The sequence below is a fragment of the Diceros bicornis genome, chromosome 3, assembly GCF_020826845.1.
Source record: "Diceros bicornis minor isolate mBicDic1 chromosome 3, mDicBic1.mat.cur, whole genome shotgun sequence".
Classification (NCBI taxonomy): Eukaryota; Metazoa; Chordata; class Mammalia; order Perissodactyla; family Rhinocerotidae; genus Diceros; species Diceros bicornis.
Genome location: NC_080742.1, coordinates 96665813 through 96685725, shown reverse-complemented (window position 1 = coordinate 96685725; position 19913 = coordinate 96665813). Strand labels below are relative to the sequence as shown.

The following is a 19913-nucleotide window of genomic DNA, read 5'->3' as shown; positions in this document are numbered from 1 at the left end:
GTCAAGAGCAAGGGAGCAACACAGGAGAACTGCCTGTGATTGGCTGGAAACCGTGTTTCCAGAGTGCCGGGTCAGAGTGGAGTGTGTACACTGGAACTCAGTGCAAAGAATTACCCCGCCCACCCCCCCATCTGCACAAGTTTAAAAGACAAAGCTTGTCATTCTATAATTTTAATCGACAGGGGCTGGGTTAGGCATCTTAGTAGCTCTCATAGCATCTGGTCCAGTCTCATGGTGAATCTTCAATAATAAATATTTGAATCATTTAGAGATTAGGTGTCAAGATAAGATAGTCCTGAGAGAGGTAAGGGGATTTAAAATTCACCTAAAGAACACGAAAGGGGTGACAGTGGGCCCTGGAATACCACTGCTGGGAGGGGCCTTCCAGATTTAGTCAGACGGGGGTAAGGGAAGGGGCCTAGAGAGAGAAAGGGACATTCGCTCATTCCCAGGAATAAGGCGAGTCTCGGCAGACTCTGGACAGACGAGGGGAGAGAAGGGGTGGTGGCTGGTCCTGGTCATGCCGACAGGGGAGCGGCAGAGCCAGAGTGGACTGACGACCCCTCTCCGGGACTGGGGTAGAAAGCAGGAGGGCTCTCAGGGGCAGGAGGTGTCTTGGCCGGGCAGGTCGAACGACCAGGGCACTGTACCCTGCAGATGCCGCTCCTGCAAGGAAAAGCTCTGGGTGCGTATGCGGCTTGTCACCTCCTGGGTGCGCAGCGTGAGCCCGAAAATGTCCTCATGATAGCGTTGCTGATCCTGCGGGAAAGAGGGTAGCGGATCAGAACCCTAGTCGGAGATCCGCACCGGAGCGGGCCCCGCCCCCAGGGCTCCGCCCCTCTACGATAGGGCCCCGCCCCGCCCCGGGACCACCACCTCCGCACCCGCAGCACGCCGATGACGTCGCCGGCCTCGTCCAGCTCCATGTCGCCCTCCGTGGCCAGGATGCGTTGCACCGTCTGCAGGACGCTGGTTGCCATGGTGACATCGCCGCAGACAAACATGTGCCCCCTTTCGAGGCACAGCACGCGGTGCACCTCAGCAGCCAGCTCCGTCCGCAGGATGTCCTGCACGTAGGTCTGAGAGGAGGCGGGGTTAGGGACGTGTCCTGGGGGCGCGGGACGGGAGGAGAGGGAGAGGAGAGGAGGGGAGGGGAGAGGAAGGGAGGAGAGGAGAAGAGAGAGGAGGGTGGGCCCTGGCGAGGAGGGCAAGCCCTAGATGTGAAAATATTCCTGGTGGACCAGGTGGGGCCTAAGTGCGCAGGGATGGGGTCTAGAGAGGCGGAGCCAAGCAAGGGGCTGGGCTTGGTGAGAATGGGTGAGACCAAAAGGGGCTTTGGGCACGCGGGTGGGGCCGAGTGGGCCCGGGTGCCTGAGTGCTGCTGGGTGGGAACTGAGGGGCCGGGCCTGGGCCTGTGCGCCCCGCTGGAGCGCACGTCGGTCCTTCTCCCTTTCCCTAGCTTCAGGTTATCCCCGCCCTCAGAGGCCCGCACCTTAGGGCTGTCGGGCTCTCGGGAGAAGGCGGTGAGGACGCGGCCAAATACCCCGCGTTGCTGGGCATCCTGCACCTCGTCGCGGTAGAGGTGGTCGAGCTGGGAGCATCGGCAGCCAAACACCAAGGTCATGGGGGCAGGCTGCAGCCCTGCAAGCAGCAGTGCGGTTTGGGAGAGCCCCTTCCCGGGGACCGCAGCCCCAGCGACCCCTCCGACTCGCTACCCTCGCCCTGGGCTGACAGCCCGCGCCTTTCGGGCAGAATTAAGCACTCTTGGCTTTTTGGTCTCTAGGAGAGTGCAGGATGCTTTCACAGAGAAAGCCTGACCCTGATTTACAGAGAAGAAGCCCAAGCTCACAGGAGATGGTGACTTCCCTCGGGTGGAATGACCAGAGGTGGCGCTGCACTGGGACATGGGGCCTCTGACTCAGGATGCCACGCCCTTTGCACTGTCTAACACTGCAGTTCTGGACTCTATCTAGCCTCTTCCCTGCTCCAACCCGGTATTCTCCCCCTCCTTCAGCTCCCACACATCTACCTTTCTCTCTGTCCAGCCCCCTTCTTTTGATTTACCAGCTGCCCTGCACACCCCATGCCCAACCTGAACACCCTGTAGCTTCCTTGGGTCTTGGACACACCTAGTTGAGCTCTGGCACAGTCCAGAGTCCACCTGGGGCATTTCTGTCTTCTGTGTTCCAGCCCCATCCTCTCCAGACTTCCAATTCCCCTTGTCCCTTTGTCCTTAGTCCCATCCAACACCTACTTTGTGCCCGGCACCAGGAAGTCAGACCAGCAGGGCTCTGCCCTTGTCACTAGGCCCTCCCCCTTCCCTTGGTCTAATAAGCTTCTTTTCACCTTTGTGACCCTGGTTCCTTGCCCTCTTTCCTACCTGGTTCCTGCCTTCCAGGCCCTGCCCCTTTGTCCCTAGGTTGTGTGACTCCCTCCTGCCTTCTGGTCATTCCCTTGGCCCCCAGCCTCACCTTTGCTCTCAATGTCGTGTAGCCGCTCCTGCCAAAATCCCCGGAAGGGGGCGATCCCGGTGCCGGGGCCCACCAGGATGCAGGGTAAGCTGGGATCCAGAGGCAGCCGGAAGGAGGGTGCCCTGGCCGAGAGACACTCGTAAGGCTCCCTTTGCTTCTCCAGCCCCTGTTCTTACCAACCTCGGTGGCTGGCATGGTGGAGAGGGGAGAACCCAGCTTCACTGAAAATGAGTTAATACTTGTCATGTGTTTATGACAGCACCTAGTTCATAGTAAGCACGATGTGTTTATTAAAAGAACTCTGCTTGCAGGCAGAAACTCCCTGGACCTGTCGTCTCTGGAGGATGGGTCAAAGGAAATATAGTTCTATTTGAAGAAGGTTTGACGTCTAAGTTTAGGAGATTTTGAAATATAGGGAAGGGAAGGACAGTCTTTTGGTTCATAATGGGTTCATGGAGTGTGTTAATTTTAAATCATCCTCAATATTGGTATTTGGTTTGTATTCATTAGATTGGTACAGCTTATTTGTTTTTTTTTTGTGTGTGTGAGGAAGATCAGCCCCGAGCTAACATCTGATGCCAGTCCTCCTCTTTTTGCTGAGGAAGATTGGCCATGGGCTAACATCCATGCCCATCTTCCTCTGCTTTATATGGGATGCCGCCACAGCATGGCTTGACAAGCGGTGCGTGGGTGCATGCCCAGGATCCGAACCTGTGAACCTGCGAACTCTCGGGCCACCAAAGTGGCGTGCACTTAACTGCTACGCCACTGGGCCAGGCCCAGTACAGCTTATTTGTAATTTAGCCTCCTGGATGGATTTGGGTCACTGGGCCTAGCTAGTGCCGTCCTGGGAACTCTTCTTAGGCCCACCTGAGGCTTTCGGCTCCTGGCTGCTGGATGGGACAAGACTTCTGAACACAGCATGAGGGAAGTGTGTTCTGAGATCCTTCACCTTCTTTGAGTCCTCAGTGACACTATGGTAATCTAACTAGTTCTCCCCGGACTACGTGGGGCCTTGTTCTTGAACAGGGCACAGTTCCCAGGTGCCAGGCCTCCCAACGTCACACTGACCCCAAGGATGTAGTGAGGAACACAGTACCCCTTCTAAAAGCAACAGGGTCTGCTGATCTAATCCCAGCCCTGTCTCTGGAAGCTGTAGTTTCAGGGCAGGACCCTAAATCCAAATTAGTGAAAGGCCTGAAGCTTAGCCAAAGTTCTGAAGTGGTTTAACTGGACACCCTATCCTTGATGTATTAAGTAGGTCCTCCCCGCTCCCAATCCTGCCCCTCACCAAAGCTTCCACCCTAACTCTGTGTAACTGCCCACCGATTCCTCTGTCTGTCCCTGGCCATCCATGTGGCACTTTGTCCACCCCTGCTTGGAGAGACACTTCTTGATGCCCCTCCTGCCTCCATCCCCAACAGTGCTCACTTACCCCCTGATGAAGCAGGGCACAGGGTCTCCGGCCTTGAGTTGGCTCAGCCATGTGGAACAGACTCCGTAGTGCAGGGGGCCCAGCCCATCTAGGGATTGGGGAGGAGAAGGGGTCAGTGAGGGGCCCATCCCGGGCTCACTGTGTGGCCCTGGCCCTGTCCCCGCAGCCTCACCCTGGGTCCTGTATGCCAGCACGGCTACTGTGAGGTGGATTTCTCCGGGGTGGGCGCTGGGGGCTGAGCTGACGGAGTAGTACCGGGGCTGGAGCAGGGGCAGCTGGGTGAGGAGCAGGGGGGCCGGCAGTGCCACCGATGGAAACTGCTCCAGCACCTCCAGCAGCGTGGGGCAGCGGAACCACTTCCACTCCTCATAGCGCCGGGGGTCCTGTGGGGGGCATGGTGCAATGGGATCTCCCAGCCCTGCCTGCTGACCTCCCTTTTTTTTTTTGTGAGGAAGATCGGCCCTGAGCTAACATCTGCCAGTCCTCCTGTTTTTGCTGAGGAAGACTGGCCCTGGGCTAACATCTCTGCCCATCTTCCTCCACTTTATATGGGACGCCGCCACAGCATGGCTTGACAAGCGGTGCATTGGTCTGCGCCTGGGATTCGAACCGGTGAACCCGGGCCTGCCGCAGCGGAGCGCGAGCACTTAACTGCTTGTGCCACCGGGCTGGCCCTGACCTCCCTTCTTGACCCCTCCCAAGCTGAGCCTCCTTGGGATTTCTCCCTCCTCAATTCAGGGCAACACTTCTCTGTGCCTGGCTCTTTAAGACCTTGAGAGTCAGAGATGAATGAGTGACTGGAGCTGGGTCTTAAAGCCCCAGTACACGTTTGCCAGGTGGGCTTCCCTTCCCCAGCTTGTTCTGCCCCACTAGCCCCTGCTTCCCACTGGGGTGGCCCCCAACCTGGCTGAGGGTCTCAAGCTCCTGTTGTTCGCTGGGCTCTTCGGCCAGGGTGCTGAGCAGTCGAAGGAGTTGAGGGCTGGGCGGGGAAGTGATGTCCAGGAAGAAGGTGAGAGCCTGGCGCAGCGTGCACGGGGGCAGCCGGGGGTCCCGCACCCAGCTGCGGGGAGGGCCACCTGGGGGTGGTGCACAGGGGAGCTCTGAGGAAGGGGCCAGCCAGAATTGCATTGTCTGGTGTGGTGATTGCTTCTTGGGGGGTACATGGGGACTGCCCATGCCTCATGGCGTTTTGTCGGAGCCCTTGCCCTTGAATAGCAGTGGTGGGCCTGTCTGGGCAGCCCCTGTGTGTGGGTTTGGAGGTCCCTGGCTGGTTTGGGTTGGTATGGGCTCCTCTGCCTCTCCCCCAACCAACTTATTTTAACCCCAGGCAGTGGTGCAGCAGAAGGTAGACCCCATGCCAGCTACAGGGCAGGCTACGCTGCCAAGGGGAGCCTTTGGGAGGAGCCCAGAGGGAGGGACAGCTTTTTGGGGATGTGTGGGTGGTTTCTGAGAAAGGAGCCACATGTGTGGACCATCCAGCAACAAGGCCAGCCTGGCAGGAGGCAGCACAGCCACTCTAGGGGCAGTTGGGCTGGCTGCGAGCAGAGGTGGCAGCCCTCTGATAGGCCATGCGCCCGAGGGGACCCTGGGGCCGGGAGGATGGAGCAGGTTCCCACTGTTGTGCCCCAGACCACGGCTCCTCACCAGGGCTGCCCTTCTCCAGCTGTTCCACTGCCACGGGCTCGCCTGCTGGCGGCGGGTCCTCCACACGGCTCAGCAGCGCCTCCACGAGGCCGGGCCGGTTGGGTGGGCAGATGCCTATGTGGTCCCCTGGCTGGTACTGAAGCCCCTCCTGGCCTCCAGCGTCCAGGCGCACCAGGATTGTGGCCCGGCTGGGGGTAGGGAGAAGGGGCAGTTACAGGGGGCAGGGCATGGGGAGGAGGAAAACAGGATGTGAGAGGAGGGTGCAGTGGTCTGGGGAAGGAGGGGCGGGGACAGGTGGGGGTGTGGTCCTCCTCACGTGGACTTGCTGCTTTGCAGGTTTTCCACTGAGAGGACTGTAGCCTGGAACATCTTCCGCCGGTGCACGTGGATCAGGCCTGGAGAGGGCAAATGAGACTAAGACTGAGCCAGGGACTGCCCCCCCTGCCCCCACGAGAGTTCTTCCTGGGACCCTAGGGAACCTCGAGGGCCAGCAGGGTCAGGGCGAGGTCAGGGCCGCACCTGGCAGCAGCTGGAGGCCCTCAGTCTGGGTGCTCAGCCGGTACCTCTGGCGCTTCCAGCTCCGTTTGGGGCTGAATATGTCCTGGGCGGCGGCCTTGGCGTCCTCACCCACGCAGAAAGTCTCACAGGAGGCCTGAGGGGCAAGGTGGTGAGGGCCAAGGACCTCGGGCCACCAGGGAGGGCCCAAGCAGTGAGGAGCTCACGAGGGCTGATATGGGAGGTTGAGCTGGGCCTGTTGGGTCCCCAGTCACCACCTCCATTCTTGGGGCTACAGGAGTGGAGGGGCCCAGGAGCGGGAGTTGCTCATCTGTGATCAGCAGCCCCAGTGGCAGGAGGGAGAATGGGATTGAAACGGAGGCTGAGGCTGACAGCACCTTATTTTTCTGCCTGTGTCAGGGCTTCGCTGCTGCACTAGCCCCCTTTTGCACCTATTTATCTGTGTCACACCCACTAGTTACTCGATCTGGCACGTGTTAATCTCGTGTCCCGGGGAGCACGGTGCTTGGCACACAGTGGCACTCAGTGAATGCGCCTGTGCATTCAGACCTGCATTCAAATTCTGACTCCTGTACTTAGTTTTTACATGCCTCAGTTTCCCCTTCTTTACATCTCATTAGGTTCAGGTGAAGATTAAATGAGATACTTTATGTAAAGCCCTTAAGTGCTGCTGGAGTGGGACACCCAATTCAGGTGGCTGTGGGAGGGGTCTATGGCTGGTCTGTCCTCCCCTACACTGCACACAGGGGGCTGGAGGCGGTCCCTGGGGCAGGATCCCTGCGAGGGGTGGATCCTATGTTTCTACTCAGGAGCAAGTCTGGCACACTGCTAGGCCAGTACCCAGCTTGAAATGCAGGGCTCATCCACGATTGGCTGCTCCCTCCCCTCCCACCCCATCACCAGACCTGTTAATCTCTTTTGTGTGTGTAAAGGCTTATATCTCTTCCTTCCTTTCTTGGCCCCCTCCCTTCCTTCCTACCTCCACTGCTACCACCCTGGTTAGCTCAGAGTCTTCCTGCTTCTAGCTGGATGCTCCTCCAGTTGACCCTGAGCCCCCAGAGTGGTACCCCTAAACTTCATGTTGGGTCCTCCCTTCTTTCATCAGCTCCTAACTTCCAGACGCTTTTCTTGGTCTAGATTCTTTAGTCTTGTTTTCCATTCCCCCTTCTCCCCAGTAAACCCTCCACCTGGGCCAGGTGGCCCTCCCCTGCCCACCCCCTAGCATGCCCTCTTCTCCGTCCGTCCAGACCTGCTGAGCTCAAGCCTCAGAACCCTGGCGGGGCCGGTGCTGCCCCGGACGGGGTCTGGACTGGGAGAAGGACCCCTATTCAGCTCCAGGCATAATCCCCGGACCGGGCAGAGCTGCCTCCGGAGGAAGCCCAGGCTTAAAAAGTCACAGCCCTAGCAGCCGCCCCTCCTTACAGTCCCCTCCAGTCCAGGCACCACCCCAAGCCTGTCCGGCCTCTGACTTCCTGTAGTTTCTGTGCTGGCCTCAGCTTTAGCCCTCGCCTCTGTCTAACCCATCCTTGATCCTTCCTTCTCCCTCCATCCTGCCGGCCCTGGGCAGGAGGCCCTGCCCTGCACCCCTCTGTGCGCCCACTCAGGGGGCCCAGCCTCTGCCTGACTGAGGCTCCTGCCTGCCATCCACCTGCCATGTTATTAGGGCCATGTCGTTAGGGCCATGTCGTCCACTACTCAGGACAGCCAGAGAGCTGGCTGTGCAGTGGCAAAATGATGGTGGATTTTGGAAGAAACAGGAAGGGACTAGAGAACCAAACAGAATCAGGGCAGCAGTGAGGCCCCCAGCCTCAGTATTGCAGGTCTAGGGGGGAGGTGTCCAGGCTGGAGTGAGTCAGTAAGAGGTGGCAGGGGTCGGATGTCAGGACAGGCCCAGGGGCTCACCTGGAAAGCGGCCTGGGCCCAGCCGCGGAAGGCCTCTTCCTGGCCGCACAGCTCGTCGCCCTGGCCCAGCTGCAGGAGCCGCTCCCCACCTAGCTCTTCCAGCCGTGTGTCCACCGCACGAGCAAAGGCGCAGAAGTGGGGGTATGCCCGGGAGCCCAGCCCGAACACACAGAACCTGGGGTGCAGGGAGCTGTCACTGGAGCCCACCCCTGTCCCAGCCCATGTGTGTCCATGCAGCTTGCCATCCTGGCACCCCTCCCCTCGCTGAGGTCCCCAGACCTGAGGGTCCCCAGTGCCCCTGCGCTGTCTGTGTTACTGGATTCCTTTCTCTTCCGCCGCCAGGAAGACACCAGTGGGTCTGAACAGGAGAGGCTGTTGAAGCGGATTTTGTAACTCCTGGCAAGAGAGGACAAAGACAGCGGTGTCACAGGGAACTGAAGACATGACGCAGCCGCAGACAGCCAGGGGACAGCTTCAGGGGCTCTGCACCTGGGGCAGGAAAGGCCCTGCCCCTGGGCTTGGCTTCGCATCCTTGGGGGTCTCCAGGCCTCCAGGCCCTGCTCTGCCTCCTCTCCCCTCTCTGAAGGAGACCTCAGGACTGACGGCCCTTAGAGCCCTGGGGGCTGTGATGGTGGGTCAGAGGAAGGAGGGCTTCCTGGCTGGGGTGGGAGCCCAGGCCTCCCCACACCTGTCCTCTGGCTTGTTGAGACACAGAGGGCGAACTCTCCAAATGCCCACTCACTTGTGCTGCTCTGGCCGAGGGGAGCTGTTGTAGGGGCCCGACATCTCCATCAGGGCTGCAGCAAAACTCTGGCAAGGGGAAGTGTGGGCGGCATAGTTAGTTTTATTTCAAATTATACAGAAGTTTAAAACTGTACTAGGCTGGGCCTTAGTATTATTATTTGTAACTTTTAATTTGTTTTGAAAATTTCAAAAGAGGTATTGGCTTTCTGAAAACATTACAGAGGCATGTAAAGTAATAAAAGAGAAAATCTTTTATCTTCCCTCCAGTCTCGGCTCACAAGGCGTGCACTACAGGCAGGTGTCTAACTTTCTAGTCTTTTCATTGTACTTACATACATATCTGTATTTGTAGTATTTTTAAAAAGTAAAAATGAGACTATGCTATACTTACCTGCTTTTTATCAATGAGCTGTCATGGATGTCCTTCCAGGTCAACACACTAAGGCTGACCTCATTCTTTTGAATGGCTACGGAGTATCCTATCATTTGTATGTACCATCGTGTATGAGACTTCCCTCTGACTGAGGACATTTGGGTGGTCCATGAACAATGCTATCCTACACTCATCAGTGCCTGCTCCCTCTTTTGCTTATGTCAGTAGGGTAGTCCTTAGCAGTGGAATCGTCGAGTGAGAGGATTCAAAAGCCTAATGGGGCAGTCAGACCGTCCTCCAGCATCGGGGCAGAGAAGTGCTCTTTCCTCCCTTCTGTCAACACTGGATGTGACCAGTCCTTAATATTTTAGCCAGTTTGATAGGTGGAAAACAGCTCTCAGTCTCCCTGCATTGCCCTGATCACTTGTGGCACCGACACCTTCTACAAGGCTGCGCTGCCTCATATGCTCCCATGAAAACAGCTTAGAACTACGTGGAACAACCTTCATACAGGAAAAAACAGAATGCGGCAAGGCCAGAGCATCTCGGTGTTGACTGTGGATGCATTTGGGTGCAGGGTCTACAGGTTCGCTGTAATTAGCATGTACTGCCTTAATTTTATTCTTTGGACATTTTGTTGAAGTGCAACATACAGAAAAGCACACAGAGCATAAATGTACAGCTTTATAGATTTCACAAACTGAACCTACCTGTGTAATCAGCATCCCATCAAGTAACATCACCAGCATCCTGGAAGTCACCTTGATGCCCCCTCCCAGTCACCACCACCCTGCTTGACCCCCGGGGTAAGCAACCACTCTCAGTAGTTTCGCCTTTTTCTGAACTTGATACAAAGTGAATCCTGTGGTCTGATTCTTTTGTGTCTGGCTTCTTTCCTTCTACCTGATGTTTTGAGATCAGAGTGTATTGTATATGGTTGCAATTCGTTCACCTTCATAGCTGCATCGCATTTGAATAGACTACAATGTGTTTATTCGGTCTACTGTTGATAGTCACTTGAATTGTTTCCAGTGTGGGAGTATTATGAACAATGCTGCTATAAATATTCTTGTTCCTGTCTTTAATGAATATACCCCATTTTCTGTAGGGCATAGTCCTAGGTTTGCTCCATTTGTAAAAATTTGAGGTAAAATTTACATACATTGAAGTGCACAGAACTTAAAGGCACAGTTCAATCTGTTTGACTGTTTGGCAGTTTCATAAAAAAAAGTTATACATCTACCCGCTGAGTAGCAGTTCTACTCCTAGGTGTTTATCCAAGAGAAATGAGAACATAAGCCCACAAAAGCCTAGTACAAGAATGTTCATAGTAGCTTTATTCATAACAGCCAAACACTGGAAATAGCCCAAGTGTCCATCAACAGCAGCATGGAGAAACAGCCCGGGTGTATTCACACAATGAGTGCTCTCAGCGGTAGGAAGGAACGAACTACTGAATCACTCAAAGCAGGCTGAGTGAAACAAGCCAGCACACTGTGCTCCCCTCCGTATGACCTCCTAGGGCGGGCGAAACTCACCCAGGTGACAGAAAGGAGAATGGTGGTGGCTTTTGGTAGGGAGATTAGCTGGGAAGGGGATTGACTTGGGGAATTGACAAGAAGACTGTCTAGGTGATGGAAATGTTCTTATCTTGGTAGGGTTGTGGGTCAGATGGGTGTAAATACTACTTTTTTACTAAAAAAAAGTGATTCTATTTTTCTTTAAAAGGCAGATCAGAATGAGGGCTGAAGTGGGCAGCAAGGCAGGGGAGAAGTTTTACAGAATTCCACCTTGGAGTACTTAGTGCTCAGGAAGCGTTTGTCACCTAGAAGCCGAAACAGATAAGGGCACCAGCAGAGAAGCTTGAAAGATAATGGGTAACAACAAAGGATTGAATGCTGGTATTCTCATCTTTTCTTTAAAGATTTGTTCAGAAAGTGAAGTTACCTAATCTCCGTTGGCATCTGAGTGCTCTTTTCTTTTGTTAAGAAAAGAAGAAAAGAAAAAGCTGAAATTGTGTATTAAGTGGAGTGTTCCTGTTTTTCTCATTTGTCAATGCCCTAGAGCAGTCCAACCTCGTTGGCCAGCCAAGAAGTGCCTGCCACGTACTAAAAACTGGCATTGATAATGGAGTGACTTGGGTACACAGTGAAGCAGATGTGCGTGCTTGCGGGGCAGCCACATGGGTGGGCCTGGAGTGTGGCTTGTACATGCTCACGGGTCCCAGTGGAAGGTCCATGCTCCCACTCTTGGGGACACTCTCATGGCCTCTCCACTTTCCAACATGGGGTGGGGGCTTCCTGCCCAGCCACTCCATTTTGAGTCTCCCCTCATTCCCAGTGGCCCCTTTCCTGGCAGGCCTCACCTCTCCATTCTCTGGTGGATCCCCATTCCCAAATGTGCTGGTCACCACCAGCACCAGCGTCTCATGCTCAAGGGACACCACATCATACTCATCCATGCACAGGACCTGTGGGCGAGGAAGAGACACACGTCTGGGACTCAGGCCTGCTGCCCTGGTCCTTCTCTCTCTGGCCTTCCCTGGCAGGGCAAATTCAGGCTTGACTTGGTCCCTGACTCCTTGTGGTTTCCATGTCCCCCACGGGCCCTGACTATGACCCTCTCCTGTCCTCCCGGGCACGTCTGAAGATGCGAGCAGCCCTCCCTCTTTCCAGATCCCTGCTTCTCTGGCTCAGTCCTACCCGGGGGTCAAAAGCCTTCCGGAAGAGCCTCCCTAGCTGCTGTGCGTAGCTCTGGGCCCGGCCGGTCTCGGAGCCATACAGGATTGTCGCCTTCACTCTCTTCGCCATCACGGTGCCCATGAGGGAGGCAGAGATCTTGACCGCACTGTGGGTGAGGGTGGGGTGAGGGGGTCCCAGGCACACAGAGATGGGACCTCCCAAGGCGCACTGTCTGGACCCCATCACAGCATGGTCTTGGGGCACTGGATGGTGGGTGTGGAGGGTGATGTACCTTCCCACCGGCCCAGACTGGCAGGGGCTGGTCCCCTGGGGGTGGGGGAAGGGCAGCACTCCTAGGGCACCTACTTGGCCACTTCCTTAAAGGTCTTCTTCCTGGTGAGGCCCGTGCCCTTGGCTGCACTCCCCTTCCAGGGGTCTGGCTGCAGGAGAGTGATGGGGGGAGCGGAGGGGGAGGTGAGTAAAGAAAACAGAAGGTCAGAGGGCCCCTGGGGGCTTCTTAGTTAGAGCTGGCCTCAGTGGGCAAGAGCCACTGGGGTGGGCACCTGGTAGCGGAAGGCAGGGGACAGGACATAGTTGACCATCTCCTGATGGAAGACAGGGGTGAGGCTGCCTGAGATGGGGGGCACAATCCAGGCCCAGTCGGCAGGGCAGCCGCCCCTTGCTTTCTGCTCATTCTCTAGGTGCTTCATGAAGGAGGCTGTGGCGGCGTGGTGGTCCACAATGGTCACTTTGGCCAGCTGAGGTGAGAGAGGAAGGGAGGAGGGGATGGGCTTAGGCTCAGCCTACAGACCCCACTACTTGTCACCCCAAACTCCACTGTGCCATGGTGACCCCAAACCTAATATATACTATGTTCCCCCAAACCCCAGTGTCACCCCTCACTGCAGCATGCATAGTCATGCTCGAGGTTCAGTGTGCAAAAGCAGCTCCAGCCTCCAGTATCTGTAAGCCCTGCCCCCCAAACCAAAATAACCTAAACTCCTGAGACCCCATGGAAGTACTCAGTGGGCACTAGTTTCCTCAAACTGCAATGCTCAGAATGCCCTCCATCCTAGAATTAGAGTTTCCAGAATCCAGTGTGTCCCACAAACTGCAATACCCAGTATGTCCTGGGGACCAGAAGTGCTGAGCATGTGCTCATCAGCCTGGCTCCTGGCACACCCTAGGCCCCTATCTTGCAGCACCTGGAATAGTATGTGCTGTGTCCCCAGAACAGCAGGCCCAGCGTGCCCCATGGCACTTGGACTGTGGAACTCCTTCCAGCTATTTCCAAGTCCCGCCCCACTTTCTAAGTGCCTCCCTCTCTTCCAGCCCCAGCCTCTTGCCCTCCTGGCCAGTCTGAGCCTGTGCACCTGGTAGCTGTGCAGCACAGCCAAGTTGATTTCCACTGCTGCCTTATCTTTCCACAGCGATGAGGTCGTCCGGGTATCCAGGTCCATGCAGACGGCCACATCCTGGGAGCAGGGGTGTATGACATTGGTAGGGACAGGGCGGTGGGGAGTGGATGGAGAGCATCTCTGTCTCAAACTCGTGAGGGGAAGGAGTGAGGGTGGGTGGGTGGCCATCTGGTGGCCTGACTGCCTACTTTGGGACTGGTTCAGGTTCTGGCCTGCCAAGGCACCACAGAGCAGATAGGGACCCTGGGCTAGTCACTTCTCAGCCCTGGGCCTTAATTTCTCATCTCTAAAATGAGTCTTAACTAACATTTTTTGGGTCAAGGTCTGCTTTGAGAATCTGATGAAAGCTTTAGGGGTATAGATCCTATCCCCAGAAAAATAACTACATGTTCACATACACACGCATGCACACACACCCCTTTGCCCCAACCTTGGAGGTTCCAGAGCCCTCCGGAGCTCTAGTTTAGGAGGACCTGACATCCCCCAGATTCTCCAGTTGCTCACATTCTGTGGATCTGTTTGCGAGTCAGAGACATCAGCCCCGGAAGGGGTGGGGCATGCAGCTCCCTGCGTCCCCTTCCCATCCTCTGGCCCTCACCTCCAGAATGTTGTAGCGGTGAGGGTCACACAGGTTCCGCATGCCGATCTCAGTGCTCATGTACCAGCCGCTGAAAGGGGCCGCCGGGAACTCCAGGCCCCCGATTTCCAGCAGCATGTTGGACACTGCCGGGAGCGCGTACCAGCGCAGGCCCAGGGCCGCGAACCACTCCAGCCTGGGGGCGCGGGGCATGGGATCAGGTTCCGTCTGGAGGCTTGCCTGCTTAGCTACCCCTGGGCAGCCCCCTCCTCCACTTGACCCAGTCCCTCTCGTGCTCACGTGGGATGCTCCAGAGGCACCTCGAGGACCAGCTCGGGGGGCAGAGTGAAGAGTTCCGGGGGTTCATCTGGGGCCTGGAGCAGCAGGGGCAGCACGTCAAAGCGTCCATTTCCCGGGGTCCAGCCGTGCTGGATGCAGAGCTGCGGGGAGCAGTGCCCAAGGTGGGTCTGAGGATCCAACCTCATGACCTCCTCAGGGACCCCCTTCGTTAGCCATCTCCCATCCTTCTTCTCAGGGATCCCTCATTGACTGGCTCTCCATGCCCACCCAGGGACCTCCTTCTTTGGCATCTCCCATCCTTCATCTTAGTGAAGGTCCCCTCTTCCTGCCTCACTGACAGGTCTTTGACTGGACCCCCATGCCTCATCCCAGAGCCCTCACTGACTGGCTTCCCCCTTCTCCGCCTCTCCGGCCCACCTCAGTGATCTCCACATTGGCTGGGTCCCCCCGCACAGAGCCGTCCTGCTGCCTGTAGCCCGCGTAGCGCACCAGTTGACTGTTCCAGATTCGGAAGTCTCCGCGGCCCGCGGCACGCTGGGGGAACACTGTGATGGCTGAGCTGACGTGGGGACAAGAGCTGGTCAGAGCCCGAGCTCACTGCTGTCTGGAGGAGGGGCAGGTCTCGCGCGGCGCTGGGGCACTCACCGGAGGTTGCCCCGGTTGGTGGCGTACTTGACGTGGTTACAGATGTAGGTGAACATCTCCTGTGCAGAGCTGCAGTCCCGGGCATCGAACACCTGAGCCAGCGAGATAGGGGACAGGAGGGAGGTGGGAGTCTTGAGACCAGCCCCAGGAGAAGGTAAGGAGGCAGGGGAGGGAGGGGCGGCCTTGTCGGCAGCCTTCAAATGCTGGGGGTGTCACTCGCTGTGAGCCATGCTTCCTTCTCCTCCGGGGAGCCTCTCTGACTGTTTGCACCCGCACTGACCGCTTCCTGCTGCACCCCACACACCCGGCATAGCCTGGTCTGCTCCTTAGCTCCTTGCTAGAGGCGTCTCCCCACTCCTATAGAAGGTGACTTGGTACCTGGTACAGAGGAGGGACCCAGTGACTGCCAAAGTGATGACTGGGGAAGGGCATCAACTGATAGGGAGACAACCTAGGGGTGTGGGTGGTGAGTTCCGCATTACCCACGGGGCTCAAGCAAGGGCAGGTGACCCCAGCCAGTCATCCAACTCCCTTTGAGCACATTGATGATGGGGGGTGGCTACGCTAGATGGCCTCCGGGGACTCTGCCTGTCCTGACATTCTGATGCTAAGAGGAGCCATCTTGACTGGCTGAGTGGAGGCCCTAGCAGGAGGCGGGGAGGTCTCTTTCCTGCTTGAGGGAGGAGGAGACTTGTGTTAGTGACCAGGCAGGGGGTGCCAGTGGCTGGCCTGGGGCCAAGAGAGGGATGTAGCAGTGAGCAGAGTCAAATATGGAAGCTCTGATGGGTTCAAAGTTGAGCTGACACTATGAACAACTTAAAGGAGTATGCATGTCAGATAGGATTGTTCTTATTTTATTCGAGACTCCTTTGGGATTTACTGAGCATGTGGCTTCATTCCAGATTCTTTGGTGGCCAGTTACAGCCAAAGAGGCCAAGGTCACCGATTCAGTTCCCTTGTGGGTCAGCTTGCTTCTCTTAGTGCTGGGCCACAGGCTGCTCCAGTGACCCAGGCTAGCTGTGAGTCACGTGGTGGGTGTGTGAAGGTGGGTGTGGGGCTGAGGCACTGGGAGACTGGGAGGGAGCAGTGTGTTTGAAGTGAGGGGTCTGGGCTGGGTAGGCGAGGCCTACGTGGAAGACGCAGGCAGGGGCCTTTTCCAGAAGGCTGCTCCTTTTACTCCAACAATACCCTCCAGGGATCACTGCTCAGCTATCCTCACCAACTCAGTGCCCCTGGGTGTTTCTCCCTCCACCCAGCTGAGGCATTTCTATGGGGCTTACCAACCAGGAGTTAGCTACTGGGCTGAGGACTCCCCAGGGGTACCAGTGTCTAAGGGAACGGGCAGGGATCTCCTTGAGGCTTGGGACCCCCCAGGGAAGGCTTAGGAGCTGCCTGCACCCCTTCTCCCCACTGTTGTGTCCCCTGGCCCCCTCCTGAGTGCTTGCTAGCCAGCCACACCTGCAGCTTCCCCCACTGGATCCGGCCCACACAGCGGGAAGCGTTGCGCCAGGCCTGCTTGGCCCCGAACACCAGCTCGCTCTCCCGAAGCTGGTAAGTGCCTGTGGCTGCCACCTCAGCTTCCACCTCCTGAAGCCGCTGCTCATGGGCCTGGGAGCCGCTCCTGGGGAGGAGAGGGGAGCAGCAGGAAGTCGTGTGGGATGGGGACCCCCAGGCTTTGTGTGAGTGTTGCGGGGAGGGTGGTGGTGCTGAGCTCAGGCCCGTGGTGTCAGGATGGGGGGTGGGAGTGGATCCCGGGGAAGGGGATCACTGTTTCTAGGTCTCCACAGGACCCAGGGCAGAGGACAAGGTGGGCTGTGGGGCTGGGGTGGGGAGGTCTCACCTCTTGATGGAGCCATAGTACTGGTTGATGAAGTCCCTGGCCTGACTCAGCAGCTGCTCAGGAGGTAGAGGGCCCTGGGATGGCCGGCTCTGCAGTTTCCGTGGAAATACCAGAGAGCCCAGGCAGCGTCTTGGCGTGCAGGGCCCATCCTGGGTTGGGGTGGGGGGCGGAGGTGGAGAGAGCAGCAAGCACAAAGGTCAGGACCAGGCCGGGGTGCAGGGATTGGGGGGTCGGGGGCAGAGGGAGAGAGGGGCTGGGAGGCATGGGTTCAGGGCCCAGGCTGATACTGGAAACAGGGGTGGGGTTGGGCTGGGTTAGGGCAGGACTTAGGGCAGGGGCTGGAGGCTGAGAGTCACTAAAAACCCCTGCACGTCCCTTAGCCCCCCTGGTTCTTCCCAGTCTGCCCTCTTTTTGGAGATGAGGGGCCGGTTCAGGAGGGGATGGGCTTCAGTCGTTCTGACTCTGAGGGGCTGGGGAGGCAGGGCCTTACCTGCTGGGACTGGGCACTCAGCGTGTCGTAGGTGATGCTCCCCACCTCCCAGTTCTTCACACGAGGGAACTTGGGCCCCTGCGGGGGCCGGGCAAGCGGAAGGCTGTTGGGAGCCGGGGTGGGGTCATGGGGGAGGAGCGTACTTCCTTTTGGATGTACCCCTGAGACCCCTCCGACAGCATCAATAATCCCAATGATCTATTGCTTGCCTGCCATATGCTTTTTTACATTTTCTCTCATCAGCCCTCACAATCACCTCGGGAGGGAAGCAGTATTTGCATCTCTGTTTACAGAGGAGGGACCTGAGGCTCAGAAAAGTTAGGAATCCTGCCAGAGGCGGGAGAGGTAGAGCTTGGCCCCTCTCTACCCAGGCCCCCTGACTCCTGTGCCTGCTGATACTCACCAGATCCTGGGTTGCCGGGGCTGTGGCGCTGAACCCCTGAGCCCCTGGCCCAAGGCTGGTCTTCATCCCTGTGCAGGACCCACCTCGCCTCCTCTGGACATGGGGTGTCCAACCCCTGAAGTCGCAAGAGCCCTTACCTTGAGGGGATGGAGCCCGTGCCCGTGCTGAGGGAAGCTCCAGCAGGGATTCCTCAGCCCTGATTTCCCTCCCCGCACACACCCCTCCTGACAGGGGCCATCGTGTGAAGGGAAGCCTCGGAGGCCTTATCACTTCCTCCCAGAGCCGCCAGGCCAGCTGCCAGGAGGAAGGGAGGAACTCAGGCCTCGGGTGTGCCTATGTGGAGCCCTTCCCCGAGGAGCTGCCTGCAGCCTCAGCCGCCCTGCTAACCTGGCACCCCACCTGGCCTCCCAGCTCATCCTTCCTCCCTCCAGGGACCTCTGCCCAGGGAGGCCCTTCTGGGAGCTGGGGCTGCAGGGTCGGTTTTGGGGTTGATGGCCACTAGGAGGAGGGCCGGGAGCTGGGAAAAAGGGCCTAGCTGCTCTGTCTTCTCAGCCTCCCACCCCAGGGCCTGAGCCTCCTGGCCCAACTCTCTCCCCCTTCCATGAGACCCCATCTTCTCACTCTCCTGTTCCTACCCTTCCCAGCTCCTTTCTTCTCCTGTTAAATAATCATCGCTGTTTGTTGAAGTCTTGCCATGAACTAGAAACTTAAAACAATCCCATGGGGTAAGTACTGCTATATCCCTATTTTATATAAATGGAAGCTCAGAGAGGTTAAGTAACTTGCTCAAAGTCAAACAGCTCATGGCAGGAGAGCAGCATTCAAACCCTAGCCATTCAAACTTGGTAAGCTGGCACCCTTACCCCCGACTTCCACCTGTTGCCTGCTGGCCCTGATGCTGGTCTCTTGTCTGAGCCTCCCTGACCATCCTGTTCTGTCCACAGTGACAGCGCTTTTGCGTTGGTGACCTGGCCCTCCTGGCTGGGCTGCAGGCTCCAGCCCTTCTGAGCCCCCGGCTTCAGGCTGTGACCCTCCTGCCACCTGCTCCTAGCCCCCATGTCCCTCACCTGTGGTCTGGCGCAGGCAGGGGTGTGGGTGCGGATGTGGGTGCGGGTGCCCGGCTGGGCTCTGATGCCACCGGGGAGGCTGGGCCCTGCTTGCCACACAGCCCAAGGCCCAGCCCCAGCCCCAGGCCGCAGGGTGGTCCAGGCTCCTGGCCCACGCTCTTCAAGTTGCCCATGTCAGCTTCGCTTCAGCTCTGCTGCTCCGCGCAGAGCGCCGGCCTTTTCCTTAGGAAGGGGAGGGGGCAGTGGGAGGGGTCTCTCTGGTGCTGGCCCTCGCCCCGCCCCTGCCCCACACACAATGGGACAGGAACAAGGCCGGCTGGGAGGCTCTGAAGCCTCGGCTCCATGCCACCAGCCGGGAGGGTGGGGGGCCGGACGCCTGGGTTCCGCTCCAAGGACTAGGGCTGATAAGTGGGAACCTAGGTGTCCGGTGGTGCCCGGGGGCTGGAGAGCAGGAGCTGGGGTGCAGGGGAATGGCAGGGCGGAAGGACAGAGAGTCAGAAAGCCCCTTCTGTGGTCAGACCAGAGGGGAGGCCTTCTACCTGGCCCTTACTGGCCTTGTCCAGGGGGGTCAGGTGGAAGGAGAGCACTGTGTCAGCAGGGTGGGATTCCCAGACTCTTAGTGACCACAGGGACCTCTAGGGTCACCCTGGCACTCTCCTTCACCACCCTCCCTACATCTAAGCGCTCCTGGACCCCTGCCTTTGAGTCCTTGTCTCCTTGGGGACAAGCGAGGATGCAGTGACCCTTTGTCCTTGGGTCTGGCATTAGGGTATCCCTTCCCCTCCTGCCACAATTTCCTGGAACCCCCGCCCCCCCGTGACTCAAGTGGGGACACAAAAGAGCAGGAAGCTGCCCTCCAGGGCCTCCACCCCCACCCTGTCATCCAGTGACGCATGCTTCCCTGAGGGCGGTAGGTCAGCAGATAGACCCAGCATCCACGGCTGAGGCCGGGACTGCCCACTGGGGAGATCTTGGAGGCCTAGCAAGAGCATGAGGATGGGGAAACTACAATTCCCAGAATGCACGTGGTGTACACCAGCACTCTTCAGGCACCTCAGGCTCTAGTGCATGCTGAGGTTTGTAGTCCTGAGCCATCTGGGGCTGGAGAAAGGCCATGAGCTGGGGCACATTGGGCTACAAGGTCCAAGCCTCGTGGATTTGAGACCGAAGACTAAGAGAAACTACGAGAAAGAAACGGAAGCTGCGAGACGGGGATAGGCAGAGACTGGGAGAGGCAGACAGGCAGACAAACAAACATGTAGATTTGTGTTGGCTGGACTCCTCTGAAAAGCAGTGGAGGATAAGATTGGGGTGGGCCTGGGTGGGGGTGAGCTGGCAGATCAGCAGGAAGGAACGGGCTGTGCTGTGAGCTCTGGGGTCACACCAAGAAGGTAGGGTCTGCCAGTT

The 19913-nt window shown here is 57.7% G+C and overlaps 1 protein-coding gene across 2 annotated transcripts; it reads right to left on the bottom strand.

Moving 5' to 3' along the window:
- Positions 1-162: 162 nt before the first annotated feature.
- Positions 163-18679, bottom strand: NOS3 (nitric oxide synthase 3). 2 transcript variants are annotated; one of them, XM_058533183.1, is made up of 26 exons: positions 18507-18679; positions 17037-17139; positions 16547-16695; positions 16165-16327; positions 14707-14798; positions 14479-14620; positions 14062-14201; positions 13783-13957; positions 13140-13241; positions 12330-12524; positions 12133-12206; positions 11788-11932; positions 11451-11555; positions 8711-8778; positions 8248-8364; positions 7969-8143; positions 6070-6202; positions 5867-5945; positions 5551-5738; positions 4810-4982; positions 4079-4289; positions 3907-3994; positions 2472-2593; positions 1493-1641; positions 885-1079; positions 163-759 (listed from the first exon to the last, which is right to left on the bottom strand). In XM_058533183.1, the coding sequence occupies exons 1-26, from the start codon at positions 18677-18679 to the stop codon at positions 598-600; spliced, it is 3618 nt and encodes a 1205-aa protein (XP_058389166.1). In that variant the 3' UTR covers positions 163-597. The 2 variants fall into 2 exon arrangements, with proteins under 2 accessions (XP_058389166.1, XP_058389157.1); XM_058533174.1 differs by having other exon boundaries at positions 3907-4289.
- Positions 18680-19913: the final 1234 nt, after the last annotated feature.

What these genes read in the sequence shown, in the direction of transcription:
- NOS3 (XM_058533174.1), bottom strand. Translation starts at nt 18,679, where the DNA reads ATGGGCAACTTGAAGAGCGTGGGCCAGGAGCCTGGACCACCCTGCGGC. An exon ending in TACTATGGCTCCATCAAGAG is followed by an intron (nt 16,328 to 16,546) that starts GTGAGACCTCCC and finishes TCTCCTCCCCAG; the next exon opens with GAGCGGCTCCCAGGCCCATG. An exon ending in CTGCAAAGCAGCAAGTCCAC is followed by an intron (nt 5,739 to 5,866) that starts GTGAGGAGGACC and finishes CCCTACCCCCAG; the next exon opens with CCGGGCCACAATCCTGGTGC.